We start from the raw sequence: 14,379 nt of genomic DNA, 5'->3' as shown, positions 1-14,379 counted from the left end.
TGAGTAGATGTTTAAAGAAATCTGTGCTATTGTTCTTGCAGAAAATGTTAAAGACATTTTCAGATGTATAAAGTTCTTAAGAGATTTTGTTTCTGATGTGAGATGTTGTTCTTAAGAGATTTTGTTTCTGATGTGAGATGTTCAGAATCATTTTTAAGAAATGCATGTTATTCCTTCAGGTAAAGTTGTTTCCTTATTTTATTAGCACCTATTGGGACAACACTAATAGTTGATATTCTTCCTATGGATCAATTCTTTGTAAATACTTAAGAGCAGCTTTCTTTACAGAAAGCTTATATTTCTGTATGATTGATGCATACTATGTTCTATGTGATTGATCAGCACAGTGTCTAATTTCAATATGGAGAAATGGCAGTAAGTATTGACAAGTTTTTTTTCAGGTTCGTCTTCTAATGGTCAGTCGTATGGCCAAACCAGAAGAAGTGCTAGTAGTGGAAAATGACCAAGGAGAAGTTGTGCGTGAATTCATGAAGGATACAGATTCCATTAACTTGTATAAAAATATGAGGGAAACACTTGGTAAGAATTATCTGTTTGAAAATGAACATGTTGATGAATATTATTTTTGCTTCGAGCAGGACTAAATAGACTCTGGTTTTGTGAGACGGTTGAATCACTTAAATGGTAAAATACACAAGGTACTTAGAAATCCTGAGTAGTCATTAATTATAACCATATAACAATCACAGCACGGAAACAGGCCATTCTGGCCCTCCTAGTCAGTGCCGAACTCTTAATCTCACCTAGTCCCACCTACCCGCACTCAGCCCATAACCCTCCACTCCTTTCCTGTCCATATACCTATCCAATTTTACCTTAAATGACACAACTGAACTGGCCTCTACTACTTCTACAGGAAGCTCATTCCACACAGCTATCACTCTCTGAGTAAAGAAATACCCCCTCGTGTTTCCCTTAAACTTTTGCCCCCTAACTCTCAAATCATGTCCTCTCGTTTGAATCTCCCCTACTCTCAATGGAAACAGCCTATTCACGTCAACTCTATCTATCCCTCTCAACATTTTAAATACCTCGATCAAATCCCCCCTCAACCTTCTACGCTCCAATGAATAGAATTTTATAGCTTGGAATGCAAGATATACTGATCAGCTGAGAAGCTGTAGATTTTGTGATTATAAATACATTGCATTTAAGGTAGGTATTAAAAAAAAGTTAAGCACAAAGAGAAGTTATGGTAGCACAGCGCCAGTGTTTACCAATCAATTCCTGCTGCTTTCTATAAGGGACTATTGTCAGGCTGCAGGAGTGTTGTCTGAAAAGTTGTAAAATTGGTCAGCTCCATCTTGGGTACTAGCCTCCATATTATCCAAGACACCTTCAAGGAGAGGTGCCTCAGAAAGGTGACATCCACTATTAAGGATCCCCATCACCCAGGGCATGTCCTCTTTTCACTGTTACTGTCAGGAAGGAGGTACTGAAGCCTGAAGACACACACTCAGCTTCTTCCCCTCTGCCATATGATTCCTAAAAAGATGTTGAACCCATGAGTACTACCTCACTTTTTTTTTAACATATACGATCTCTGTTCATGCACTATTTTAAATTATTTAGTATACCTATACATATTTACTCTTTTTCTTCAAATATCATGTATTGTACTGCTGCTGCTAAGTTAATAAATTCCATGACACACGTAGGAGATAATAAACCTGATTCCAATTCTGATAGCATGTGCAGAGCTATTAATTAATCCTGGTTTCTCCAGAGCCAATTAGCTTTAGATCTCATGACAAGGTTGGTTCATAAATGAATTCTGGAGTTGAAAGTGATTGCCCCAGCATCAAGGCAATGTTTGATTATAATACTGCATTAAGGAGGATTAAACAAATTTAGGTCAGTGGGAATTGACATCCAGACTCTTCATTGGTCTTACCTAGCATACAATGCCCATAGCTTGCCTGAATAAGTTTTCAGTAATATTTGTCAGACATGATCTGGATGCTGACATAGGTCAGAAGTGAGCATGTTTGTTTTTGTTTTTCCATTGTGTTTGATTGAAGAATTAGTTTTGTTTCTTTGCAACATAACCTGAGCAATATTTGGGCATGGAGTATTAACTATCGTGGATCATTCTACTACTAAATTGCCAAACAATGGCCATCTCCATCATGACATTCTGTGACTTGAATTCAGCAATAGCACTGCAATCCCAAGTCTTTCATTGCATTGACTTTGTTGGGATGCTCTTAAGGTTGGGCCAGAACATAAACTGGATCAACTTTAAGAGCATTTTCTAGGATGTAAATCTTGATAATTTTTTTTCGAAAAACCTTTCCACTGAATAGAAAACAGAGGTTTGGGTGTGAGTGAGTCCTATTGCCACCCAGTCTTGCCTCTTCACCTCTGTAATTGCTAGGAAACCATGGCAACTGTACAGCAGCTATAAAGGTTCTTAACAAAAGTTACTGCATAATCTCTTAAGCATTCCATTTTGAAAGTATGACTGCCTAGCATGTAAGAACAAATTCCCTGAAGTAATGCAGTATGCAGACTTAGAAATCTATAACTTTTTTCATTAAGTTAAAATCTTGGAACTTTGTATCAACAATCATAATGATAATAACTGTTGTATGTACTGCTCAACACCATTTTCTCAAAGCCAACTATTGTTTAAGAATAACTGTTTTTAAAAAAAAATGGAAACTGCAAATGGATTTTGCTGCAGGTGTTATGTGAGATTATTCACTTTGAACCTAGAAAAATACAAAATGAAGTACCTTCCAAAATGAAAATAATAGATTCTGCAAGGCTGTGGATCCAAATCAGAGGTCATCAGGATGTTGCCATTGAATAGAAGACTGCTGTAATGTTGTCTTTGTATCCAGGGTACAGGTTTCCCCTGCTATCCGAAGGTAGTGTTCGTAAGCCGAAATGGCTTAGCGAAGAAACAATTAATTGCCATTGATTTATATGGGAAAATTTTTGAGTGTTTCCTAGACCCAAAAAATAATCTACCAAATCATACCAAATAGCACACAAAACCTAAAATAAAACTAACATACAGTAAAAGCAGGAATGATAAGATAAATACACAGCTATATAAAGTAGAAATAATGTATGTACAGTCGGCCCTCCTTATCCGAGGGTTCTGCATGCGTGGATACAACCAGCCGCAAATCAGGAAAACCCAGAAGTTATCTCTCCTGCACTTGTTGTTTGAACATGTATAGACTTTTTTCTTGTCATTATTCCCTAAACAATACAGTATAGCAACTATTTACATAGCATTTACATTATATTAGGTATTATAAGTAATCTAGAGATGATTTAAAAGTACAGGCAGTCCCCGGGTTATGAATGAGTTCTGTTCACGAGTCCGCCTTTAAGTCGGAACAGGTACATCCAGTATTATTTAGCGTCAGTTAGTAAAACTGTTTTTCTTAGTATATATTTTACCTTTCTGTATATATAAAACACTTAAGAAACATACGTATTTCAATAATTAAACCACTGCATTGCTTAGTAATAATTGTAACTTTCGTAAGGGCAGGGCCTTTCCCATGCTCCATTAAAATTGTTCCGATCGTTGACTGACTGTAGCCTAATGCTTTTCCAGTGACTGATGCCGTTTCACCTCTTTCTGATCGCTTTATTACTTCCACCTCATTTTCAATCATGATTGTGATTTCTTCGGATTCAGAGCTGCGCCAGGTCCTAAGGTCCGCTGCACTGAGCCAGGTTAAATAAAGTCCGGGGTTCCGCTGGGTCCTAAAGACCACTGCACTGAGACAGGTTACAAAAGGGACTTGAGCATCCGTGTTTTTTTGGTATCAGGGTGGGTCCCGGAACCAATCCTCCATGGATAAGGAGGGCCAACTGTACAGTGTAGTTTCACTTACCAGAATTGGGAAGATTGAGCCAAAACCGATTTGTAGGAAAAAAAATCGGCATGTACATACATGCACACACACCTACTTGCCCGTGCAAGGCTTCACGGTCATGGTAGTCTTTCTTGGGGTAAACACAAGTTTAAAGCGGGCGTCTTTTTTCGTAAAAGTGAAGTTACGTAAAGCGAACGTTCGGAAAGTGGACCTGTACTAGAATAAAGGTGGCCCCTGTTTTTCAAAAGTTCGCTTTATGACAGCTCGCTGTTACAAAAGACCTACATTAGTACCTGTTTTCACTAACCAAAGAGGATTTTCACTTTTACGAAAAAAAGATGCCCGCTTTATATGTGTGTTTATTCCAAGAAAGACTACCATGACTGAAGCCTTGTGCGGGCAGTTGTGTGCGTATGCGTGTAAGTGCATAGGTGTGTATGTGCACATGCGTGTACACGCTGATTTTTTTTTTCTACGAATATTTTGGCTCGCTGTCTTCCCGATTTTGATAAGTGAAACTACACCGTACAAACAATATTTCTTCTTCATATAGGCTGTATATTTATCATATCATTCCTGCTTTTACCATACGTTAGTGTGATTTTAGGTTTTGTGTGTTAGTTGGTTTGATTTGGTAGGTTTTTTTTGGTCTGGGAACGCTCAAAAATTTTTCCCATATAAATTAATGGTAATTGCTTCTTCGCTTTACGACATTTGGGCTTACAAATGGTTTCATAGGAACACTATGAAATGGGGAAACCTGTACAAGGAAGCGAAATATGTGACATAACAGTGGAAACCTGGCTGAAACCTCTCAGCAGTACTGAGAGTATTTCTGGGATCTCTTCCTTTGGAAGGATATATCCCTGACAGGGCACCTTGCATATGTAGTAGAATGATCCTTGGTGAACAGGTTTAAAGGGCTAAATCAACTATTTATATCAATTACTTTTGTATGAATTGCTGTGAAAATTTAATTTTGAGTCAATATCAATGGTCTTATTAACAATATCTAAATTGGAATATTCTGAAATTTTCTATTCTTTTCCCCCAGTGTACCTTACTCATTTAGATTATGCTGATACAGAGCGTATTATGACAGACAAACTTCACAACCAAGTGAATGGTACTGAGTGGTCATGGAAGAATCTGAACACACTCTGTTGGGCTATTGGTTCAATTAGTGGTGCTATGCATGAGGAAGATGAGAAGAGATTTCTGGTAACTGTAATCAAAGTAAGTGAATTGACAGTTACTGATTTGACTTCGGGTATTAACTCTTCCATGTGTGAGAATAATACAAGTGCTGCCTCATTTCTGCAGGAATCCATATACTGTTGAAGGCCTTGAAACATGGAAAGAATAAATCAGCCTGAAGTTGTGGCTCATATGAGTGAAATAGTGAATGATCAAATGTTGTACTAAGGAATTCTCAGTCTTAATCTCAGGCCTAAGAATATGAATGTTATTATTACTACTGGTACCAAATGACTATATTGTCATAAACTTCCAACCTATAGTTAAATAATTCTCCTGTAAGAGAAAATTTGGTTCTTCCAGTTGTTTTTGCATTATAAGATGTTTGAGCTAGCATAGCTCCTCAGTAGATTTACAGATTCGTTAATTTTTTCATGTATTAATTATGCACATTAACAAACTTGTCTGCCACCTACTTCCTGTGCAGTGCATTCAAATAAAGGACTGAGAATTTCTCGTGCTGCGTGTGTGTGTGTACCTGAACAAAGTGCTTTTATAACACTTTCTGTCTCCCATTTCCCACTCAAAGCACCATCCCCATTCCACCGCCTTGATAGCCAACAACAAAGTGGTCCACCTCTCATTAGATTGGTTGTGCTTGAAAGAATGAGAATGAGTCATGACATCAAGATTATTGGAATCCTCTTCCCATTTTTCTATCTGTCTCAAGTCCAGATACCTGGCTTGTTTTTTCTCTCCCTATTTTTGTTGTTGTTAAGTTGAGTCAGACTCTTAGTGACCTTATGGACTGAAGGGTCCATAGGGTTTACATGGCAAGATAGGGAAGTAGATTGCCAGTCCTTTCTTCTGCACGGATACTGCTGCTACCCAGATTGGGACCCAGCTGGGTTTGAACTCAGAATCCTCTGTCTTGAAAGTCCAGTGTTGATGCCACTACATCACCAGCTGGCTTTCCCTGTGCAGTGTCTAAAAAGAAATTCAGAAAATTTGCATAATTTATTTGATTTAGAAGTACACTGCTCTTCCTTACCACCATCTTTCTTAATAGTTCATCAGTTGCTTTTCTGACATGAAGTTCTGGATGAGCAGAAGTTTCATACACCACATTGGTGAAAACTTAAAGCCTTTGGTCCATTACACAAACTTCCCTTATCTCCATCCCTTTCTATGGCAATTGTTGGACATTGACAATATAACATATGGGTGATCATGCAATGAACTCAAGACCACAAAATTTCATCATCAAGATCCTTTCAACTGCAAAATGTTGTCTGATTGCACTGAATCAGAAACAGATCCCCATTTAAGATGAGACAACTGAAGTAAAGAATTTTCGATGGATGATTGAACTGATTTTTTTTTTAAGGTAGACTGAATGTGATGGGTTAAAATTCAAGTGCATTTTACCATGTAGATTTTATGTCTGGCATATCAAGCATTTGTGAAACCTCTGTACCTTTTAATGTTCTGAACTTCTGTTAAGGTTAAAACATTAAAACTGGTGGGTTCAAGGAGGAATGGCAAGTTGGATGCAAGATTAATTAGTTGAAAAAGGAAACATATTTGCGATAATTGCAAGAAGGATTATAACAGGTTAGAGGAAGATCCTCCTTGATGGTAGTGGGATTTTAAATATGCTACAAGGTGTATTAGAGACAGATATGTTACATTTAAAAAGTACTAGATGCACTATAATCCCTCAAGTTCTGCACTGAGCTGGGATTGATCTAGATCGGGGGTCCTAACCTTTTTTTCATTATACCATAGACCAATACCATTAAGCAAGGGGTCTATGGATCCCTGGTTGGGAACCCCTGATCTCGAAAGCTTTGTGATTAAAAGCAATGAACCAAATGCCAGATTCTTGTAAATTATTCTGTGATTTAGTATTGCCAATTAAAAGCATTTTGAAATAGAAAGGAATTAAGCTTTCAGTTACTCACCAGTATTTCCTTTAATGGACCACTTCTTTACTAACATTTTTCAAATCAGTTTTTTTCTCGTTAACGTATTTGGTAAAAGTTCTGATTTATATGAATTTCCTGATTTAATCTTTCTATTTCATTGGAAATAGTTAAAGACCGCACTCAGTGATTATTGTGAGAAGTTTTTTAACCAAATGAAGTTTTTTAGGTTGGCATGGTCACATGAAATTTTGTCAAAACCGAAATACTACAAATACTGGAAATCTGAAATAAAAATTGTAAAAAATACTCTGGCCTATAGTGAAGAGCAATTTGTTACTTTTCCTGGAGTATGACTGTTCACAGCCTGTTCAAATTTGAGCTGTAATGAATATTTTGTTTTAACTCCAGGATCTTTTGGGACTGTGTGAACAGAAGAGGGGTAAAGACAACAAAGCCATTATTGCTTCAAATATCATGTATATTGTTGGACAGTACCCACGTTTCTTGAGAGCTCACTGGAAGTTTTTAAAGACGGTGGTTAATAAACTCTTTGAATTTATGCATGGTAAGTTTGTTGCAAATGGAAGAAGTGTATAATTTATAAAATTTGGAGCCTTAAGAGTTCAAAAGCACAACTGACAAGACTTGTCCAATTTAAGCCAAGCTTCTTTTGAATTCTTGTTTAATGTTGACATGCATAAACCTTCAAAATATTCAGTTGTCCAAAGAAGCTTTAATCCTAGCGTCCTTGATGTATCCACACTTTGAGATAAATTGCTTGGAATATCCAAAGAAATTTAGGTGTTGTAAAAGATGAATTTCTTTGTTTGTAACTACTTAGCTGCAATCTGTAGTGCCCAATATCTTGCTTATTAAAGTTAATATCATTTTTCAAAATGAAATTTAAAGTAATTGCTGATTTTAAAATATGCAGTATCTGATTAATTTTGTGTGCTGCTTAGATTGAAAACTCATTGTGGTTGAATTTAAAGCAGCAGTTAATATTTACATTTAAATTCAAAGTAGTTGTGTAGAAGCCATTTGAAATTCCAAGAATGGAAGTGGCAAGATGTGAGTATTTTGCCTGGCTGGTGTCCACATTTAGCAAAAATCTGATCAAATCTGATTCCCATTAAATTGAATATTGTTTTTTTTTTAAAGGTATGCTTTCAAATGATTTGAATTAATTTGAAGGAAAGTCTTTTATTAGGAAACTTTGTGCACAAAGACGATGTCAAAACAGCAACAGTCAGAACATTCAACTCATTGCATTCTTCCATGCCTCCTGTAGCATTAGCCAATGTAATATGGTTACACCTCGAATAGAACTTGAAACTCCTAATAGCCTGATTCTGAGATGTTCAATCAATGTTTAATCATTTGTGTCATGCAGCTATATTGGTTAATCACTGAAATGTAATTGAATTTCTTTGATTTTTCTAACATTTCTCTTGTTTTAAGTAGATTATGTGGCAACACATTCAATCATTTGAATTCTTAACTGCATTTATAATTATTAACTTTATTATTTGAACTTAGAAACTCATGATGGAGTTCAAGATATGGCATGTGATACTTTCATTAAAATTGCTCAAAAATGTCGTCGACACTTTGTTCAGGTGCAAGTTGGAGAAGTGATGCCATTCATTGATGAGATTCTGAATAATATTAATACAATAATTTGTGATCTTCAGCCACAACAGGTATTTTTTGAAATGAATTTGCATTTAGCAGCTCAAAATCAAGTATATGATCTGAAAAGTCCTTTTTATTTTCCTATGTGATGTAGGAGAATATAAAAGAAAGGATGTAATGTTTAGACTACACTTGGTATATTGTAAACAGTTTTGGGCCCCATAATTAAGACCATAAGATATAGGGGCAGAATTAGGCTATTTGGCCATTGTGTCTGCTCTGCCATTTCCTCATGGCTGATCCAATTTTCTCCTTAGCCCCAATCTCCTCCCTTCTTCCTGTATCCATTCATGCTCTGACGATCAATATTCTATCAACCTCTGCCTTAAATATACATATAGATTTGGTCTCCATAGCTACCTGTGGCAAATTATTTCACAGATTCACCACTCCTGGGGTAAAGAAATTCCACCTCATCTCCATTTTAAAAGGATACTCCTCTGTTCTGAGACTGTCCTCTGGTCTTAGACTCTTCCACCATAGGAAACATCCTCTCCACATCCACTCTCTCAAGGCCTTTCACCATTCGATAGTTTCAATTAGGTCACCCCTCTTCTGAATTCTACTGAATACAGGCCCAAAGCATTCAAATGCTCTTCATATGACAAGCCATTCAATCCTGGAATCATTTTCATGAATCTCCTTTGAACCCTCTCTACTGTTTCAGCACATCCTTTCTAAGTTATGGGACCTAAACCTGCTCACAATACTCCCAAGTGAGGCCTCATCAGTGCTTTATTAAGTCTCAACATTACATCTGTACTTTTATATTTTAATCCTCTTGAAATGAATGCTAACATTGCCTTGCCTTCTTCAACCTGCAAATTAACCTTTAGGAAATCCTGCACAAGGACTCTCAAGTCAGATTTGTAACTTTTTTTTCTCTCCATTTAGAAAGTAGTCAACCCTTTCATTTCTTCTACCAAAGTGCATGACCTTACACTTCCCAACATTGTATTCCATGTGCCATTTCTTTTCCTATTCTCCTAATTTGTCTCAGTACTTCTGTAGCCTCTCTAGTTCCTCCAAGCTACCTGTTTCTCCAACTATCTGCATATTGTCTACAAACTGTGCAACAAAGACATTAATTCCATCATCCAAGTCATTGGCATATAATGTGAAAAGAATTAGTTCCGACACAGACCCCTGTGGAACACCACTAGTCAGCCAGTAAAGGCTCCTTTTATTCCCACTCTTTGCCTCCTGCCAATCAACCACTGCTTTATCCATGTGAGAATGTTTCCTGTAATACCATGGGCTAGTAGCTTCATGTGTGGCACCTTGTCAAAGGCCATCTGAAAATCCAAGTGCACAACATCAACCAATTCTTCATTGTTTATCTTGCTCGTTATTTCTTCAAAGAATTCCAACAGATTTGTTGGGCAAGGTTTTCATGTGCCTCCAAGTACCCTGAGACCTCATCCTTAATAATCCATTCCCAACATCTTCCCAATCACTGAGGTCAGACTAACTGGCCTACAGTTTGTGTTCTTCTGCCCCTCTCCCTTCTTGAAGAGTAGAGTGACATTTGTAATTTTCCAGCCTTTAGAAACCATTCCAGAATCTAGTGATTCTTGAAAGATTTTTACTAATGCCTCCATGATCTCTTCAGCCACTTCCTTCAGAACCCTGGGATGTACAGCACCTGGTCCAGGTGACTTGTCTATCTTCAGACCCTTCAGTTTCCCAAGAACCTCATGTCTAGTTATGGTAACTTCACACACTTCATGCCCCCGACACCCGGAACTTCCACCATACTGCTAGTGTCTTCCACAGTGAAGAAAGGATGTGTTGGCACTGGAGGGGGTCCAGAGGAGATTCTTGAGGATGATTCCGGAAGCGAAAACATTAACGTATAATGAGTGTTTGATGGCTCTGGGCCTGTACTCCATGGAGTTCAGAAGAATATCTGTCTCCATTTGTCTGTCAGTGTTTGTAAGCCAGCTTGCATCATTATGGGCCTCTTGATGAACTCCTAATTCTTTTGGATGGGAACATGGAAATGTACAGCTCACTACAGGTGCTTAGGCCACAATGTCTCTGACAACCATGATGCCAGTCTAAACTAATCTTGTATGATTACCACACAACTCTTCAAAACTTTCCTTGTAGATAATACTCTATAATGAAGGCTACATTATGATTACCTTCTTCAGCACCCTTTCCAAAGCCTCCATGTCCTTCCTCTAATATTGTACACACAATATTCAATATGTGGCCTAATCAATATTTTATTATCAAAATTGTCACAGCTGCAGTGTGACTTGCCAACTTTTATACTCAATGTTCCTATCAATAAAGGTAAACATGCTGTGTACACAAAATGCTGGTGGAACACAGCAGGCCAGGCAGCATCTATAGGGAGAAGCACTGTCAATGTTTCGGGCCGAGACCCTTCGCCAGGACTAACTGAAAGGAAAGATACTAAGAGATTTGAAAATAGGAGGGGGAGGAGAAAATGCGAAATGATAGGAGAAGACCGGAGGGGGTGGGGTGAAGCTGAGAGCCAGAAAGGTGATTCGCAAAAGGGATACAGAGCTAGAGAAGGGAAAGGATCATGGGACAGGAGGCCTAGGGAGAAAGAAAGAGGGAGGGGAGCACCAGAGGGAGATGGAGAACAGGCAGAATGATGGGCAGAGAGAGAAAGAAAAAAGAGGGGGGAAAAAACTAAATATATCAGGGATGGGGTAAGAAGGGAAGGAGGGGCATTAACGGAAGTTAGAGAAGTCAATGTTCATGCCATCAGGTTGGAGGCTACCCGTTCATGTCATCAGGTCGTGTTTGCCTTTTAAACATGCTGCATGCCATCTTTACCACCCTATCCACTTGTCTTGGCACTTTTATGGAGCTGTGGACATGCAAAATCTTTTTGTACTTCAGTGCTCCAAAGGGTCCTCCTTGGCCTGCTGAGTTCCTCCAGCATTTTGTTTGTGTTGCTATTTACTATATGCTTTCCTCTTGTATTTGACTTGTCAAAACACACCACTTTAACCTTAAGCAATTTTTACTTCATTCTTGAACTTGCTAATGAGATCATCTATATTGCAGACCTCCAGTTGTACCACTCCACTGCTATCCTCTATCTTCTATAACCAAGCGACTTTTGAGTCCAAATTTTTGTCGATCCCATGTGATTTGAGACTTTGAGGGTTCAACATTTTGACATTGTGACATAAATACAAACAATTGCTTTTTCAAATTTGAAATGCTCGATGCTGTGGAGGGTAACCTGCTGTAGTTGCATCCATCTGAAGCTCTTGTGACTGAACTCTACCATCCAATAGGACCTATTTGGGAGGGGTTTTCAAATGATTTCTCAGATTATTCAAAAAGAAGCCATGTATCTTTGCTGAAAAATTTGTACAAAGTAGTGCATGGACAGCCAGTCATGTGAGTTTCTTTATTCTGGGTGGAGGCACACTCCTTGCATGTAGTTAATGTTGTTTTCAAAGTGAAAGCATTGGTGATTCAGTACTAACCACTTTTTTTTTGCATAATTAAAATTTATTTGTATTGCCAATAGGTTCACACTTTTTATGAAGCTGTTGGTTATATGATTGGTGCTCAGACAGATCAGGCAGTGCAAGAGCATTTAATAGAAAAATACATGATGCTGCCAAATCAAGTCTGGGATTCTATAATACAGCAAGCAACTAAAGTAAGTATAGTTATTTGATTATAAAGTATGCTTGTGTATATATAAAGTTAAGCTATTAATTAAGGATTTGTAATACATTCATTGTAGTTGTAAAAATGTATTGTAGATGGATTCCTCCCGTATCCTGTATGGCATAGTTTGTAACACAGTCAACAGAACTGTTGCCATAGAGTCCTGGAGAAGTACAGCACAGAAATGGTCCATCTAGTCCATGCTGAAACCATTTAAGCCAACTCACATTGACCTGCACTGGTTCTATCGTCCTCCAAATCCTATAATCCATATACCTTTCCAAACTTCTCTTAAAAGTTGAAATTGAGCTTGCATGCATCACTTGTGCTGGCAGCTCATTCCACACTTTCTCAACCGTCTGAGTGAAGACTGTTTCCCTCATGTTCCCCTTAAACTTCTCACCTTAAACCCTTAATCCATCAGCTCTGGTTGTAGTCCCACCCAACCTCAGTGGAAAAAGCGTGCTTGCATTTACCCTATCTTTACTCCTCTAATTTTGAACACCTGCATCAAATCTCCCCTGAATCTTTTACATTTTAAATGATACAGTCCTAACCTATTCAATCTTTCCTTATAACTCAGACCCTCCAGACCCAGCAACATCCTTGTAAATTTTCTCTTTATTCTTTCAACCTTGTTTACATCTATCCTGAAGGTAGTTGACCGAAGCTGCACACAGTACTCCAAATTAGGCTCCCAACATCTTGTACAATTTCAACATAACATCCCATCTCCTGTACTCGGTACATTGGTTTATGAAAGCCAATGTACCAAAAACTTTATGAACTAATCTACCTGTGACGCTACTTTCAACGAATTATGGATCTGTATTCCCAGCTCCCTTTGTTCGACCACACTGATCAGTGCCCTACCATTCACTGTGTAAGACCTACTCTGGTTGTTCCTACTGAATTGGAACACCTCACACATCTGCATTAAATTCCATCTGCTGTTTTTCAGCCTTTTTTTTCCCCCTGCTGGTCCAGATCCCAGTCTAAGCCAATATGGTCTTCCTCATTGTACACTTCACCCCCAATCTTGGTGTCACCTGCAGATTTTCTGCTCCTGTTAGCTACATTATCATCCAGATCATTAATATAAATGACAAGGGATCCAGCACTGATCCCTACGGCACACCACTAGTTACAAAAGCCTCATGACCTTGGTTCAATTCAGATTTGTTATCTAGAGTTTACACATTCTTCCTGTAACCATATGGGTTTCTCTTGAATGCTCCATTTCCCATCCCATCCTAAAGGTGTGTGTTTTTGTAGGTCACTGGGTTGTTGTAAATTACCTTTTGTTTATAGGTGAGTGGCAGAATCTGGGGGAGGTTGAAGGGGTCAAGAAGAGAGAAGGTGCAGAGGAAAAATTAGTGGAAAGAATGGAATTGCTTTCGGAGTTAGCAATAGGACAGAAAATGTTTTACCCAAAATTTAGCATATACTCAATGCTGGAGGAACTCATCAAATCAGGTATCATCTGTGGAGGGGAAGAAACAGGTGATGTTTTTGATTGACACCTTTCAGGACTGGAAAGGAAGGGTGTCAAAACCAGAATGAGAAGGGGGGGCAGAAGTCCTATGTTGGCAGATGAAGGGGATGTTATGAATTAAGCTGGGAAATGATGGATAAAGGGCTGAAGGACAAGAGATATCTATCTGATAGGACAGGATAGTGAACCATGGAAGAAAGGGAAGGGCAGCCAGAGGGTGGTGATGGCAGTGAGAAGAGAGGGTAACCAGAATGGGGAATAGAACAAAGGGAGGGGTGGAAGATTACCAGAAGTTGGAGAAATTAATTGTCATGCGATAGGTTTGGAGGCTATTCAGATGGAATACGTGTTTGTGCTCCTCCAACCTGAGTTTAGCCTCATCATGGCGGTAGAGGATCTCTAGTCTGCAAAGGCAATGAATCCAATTGAAAGGCTTCTCCTGTCCATTGCCGTTGGGCAAGGATCTATGAAAGACATTCTAATCTTGAAGTTTTTATCAAGCCATAAATTAATGTGAAGTTTATGTAGTAAT

The 14,379-nt window shown here is 38.3% G+C and overlaps 1 protein-coding gene across 2 annotated transcripts in view; it reads left to right on the top strand.

The window, feature by feature from the left end:
* LOC140730518 (exportin-1) overlaps window positions 1–14,379 on the top strand; it is a 61,900-nt gene that overhangs the window by 24,933 nt on the left and 22,588 nt on the right. For both annotated transcript variants that reach the window (XM_073051079.1, XM_073051080.1), the window contains 5 exons: window positions 402–540; window positions 4,918–5,099; window positions 7,397–7,553; window positions 8,528–8,691; window positions 12,207–12,341. In XM_073051079.1, the coding sequence (XP_072907180.1) occupies window positions 402–540; window positions 4,918–5,099; window positions 7,397–7,553; window positions 8,528–8,691; window positions 12,207–12,341 (777 nt within the window). The remainder of the gene's footprint in view (window positions 1–401; window positions 541–4,917; window positions 5,100–7,396; window positions 7,554–8,527; window positions 8,692–12,206; window positions 12,342–14,379) is intronic.

The sequence above is a fragment of the Hemitrygon akajei genome, chromosome 7, assembly GCF_048418815.1.
Source record: "Hemitrygon akajei chromosome 7, sHemAka1.3, whole genome shotgun sequence".
In the NCBI taxonomy this organism is placed as follows: Eukaryota; Metazoa; Chordata; class Chondrichthyes; order Myliobatiformes; family Dasyatidae; genus Hemitrygon; species Hemitrygon akajei.
Note: the sequence above shows the minus strand (reverse complement) of the source record. Positions and strands in the feature narration are given on the sequence as shown.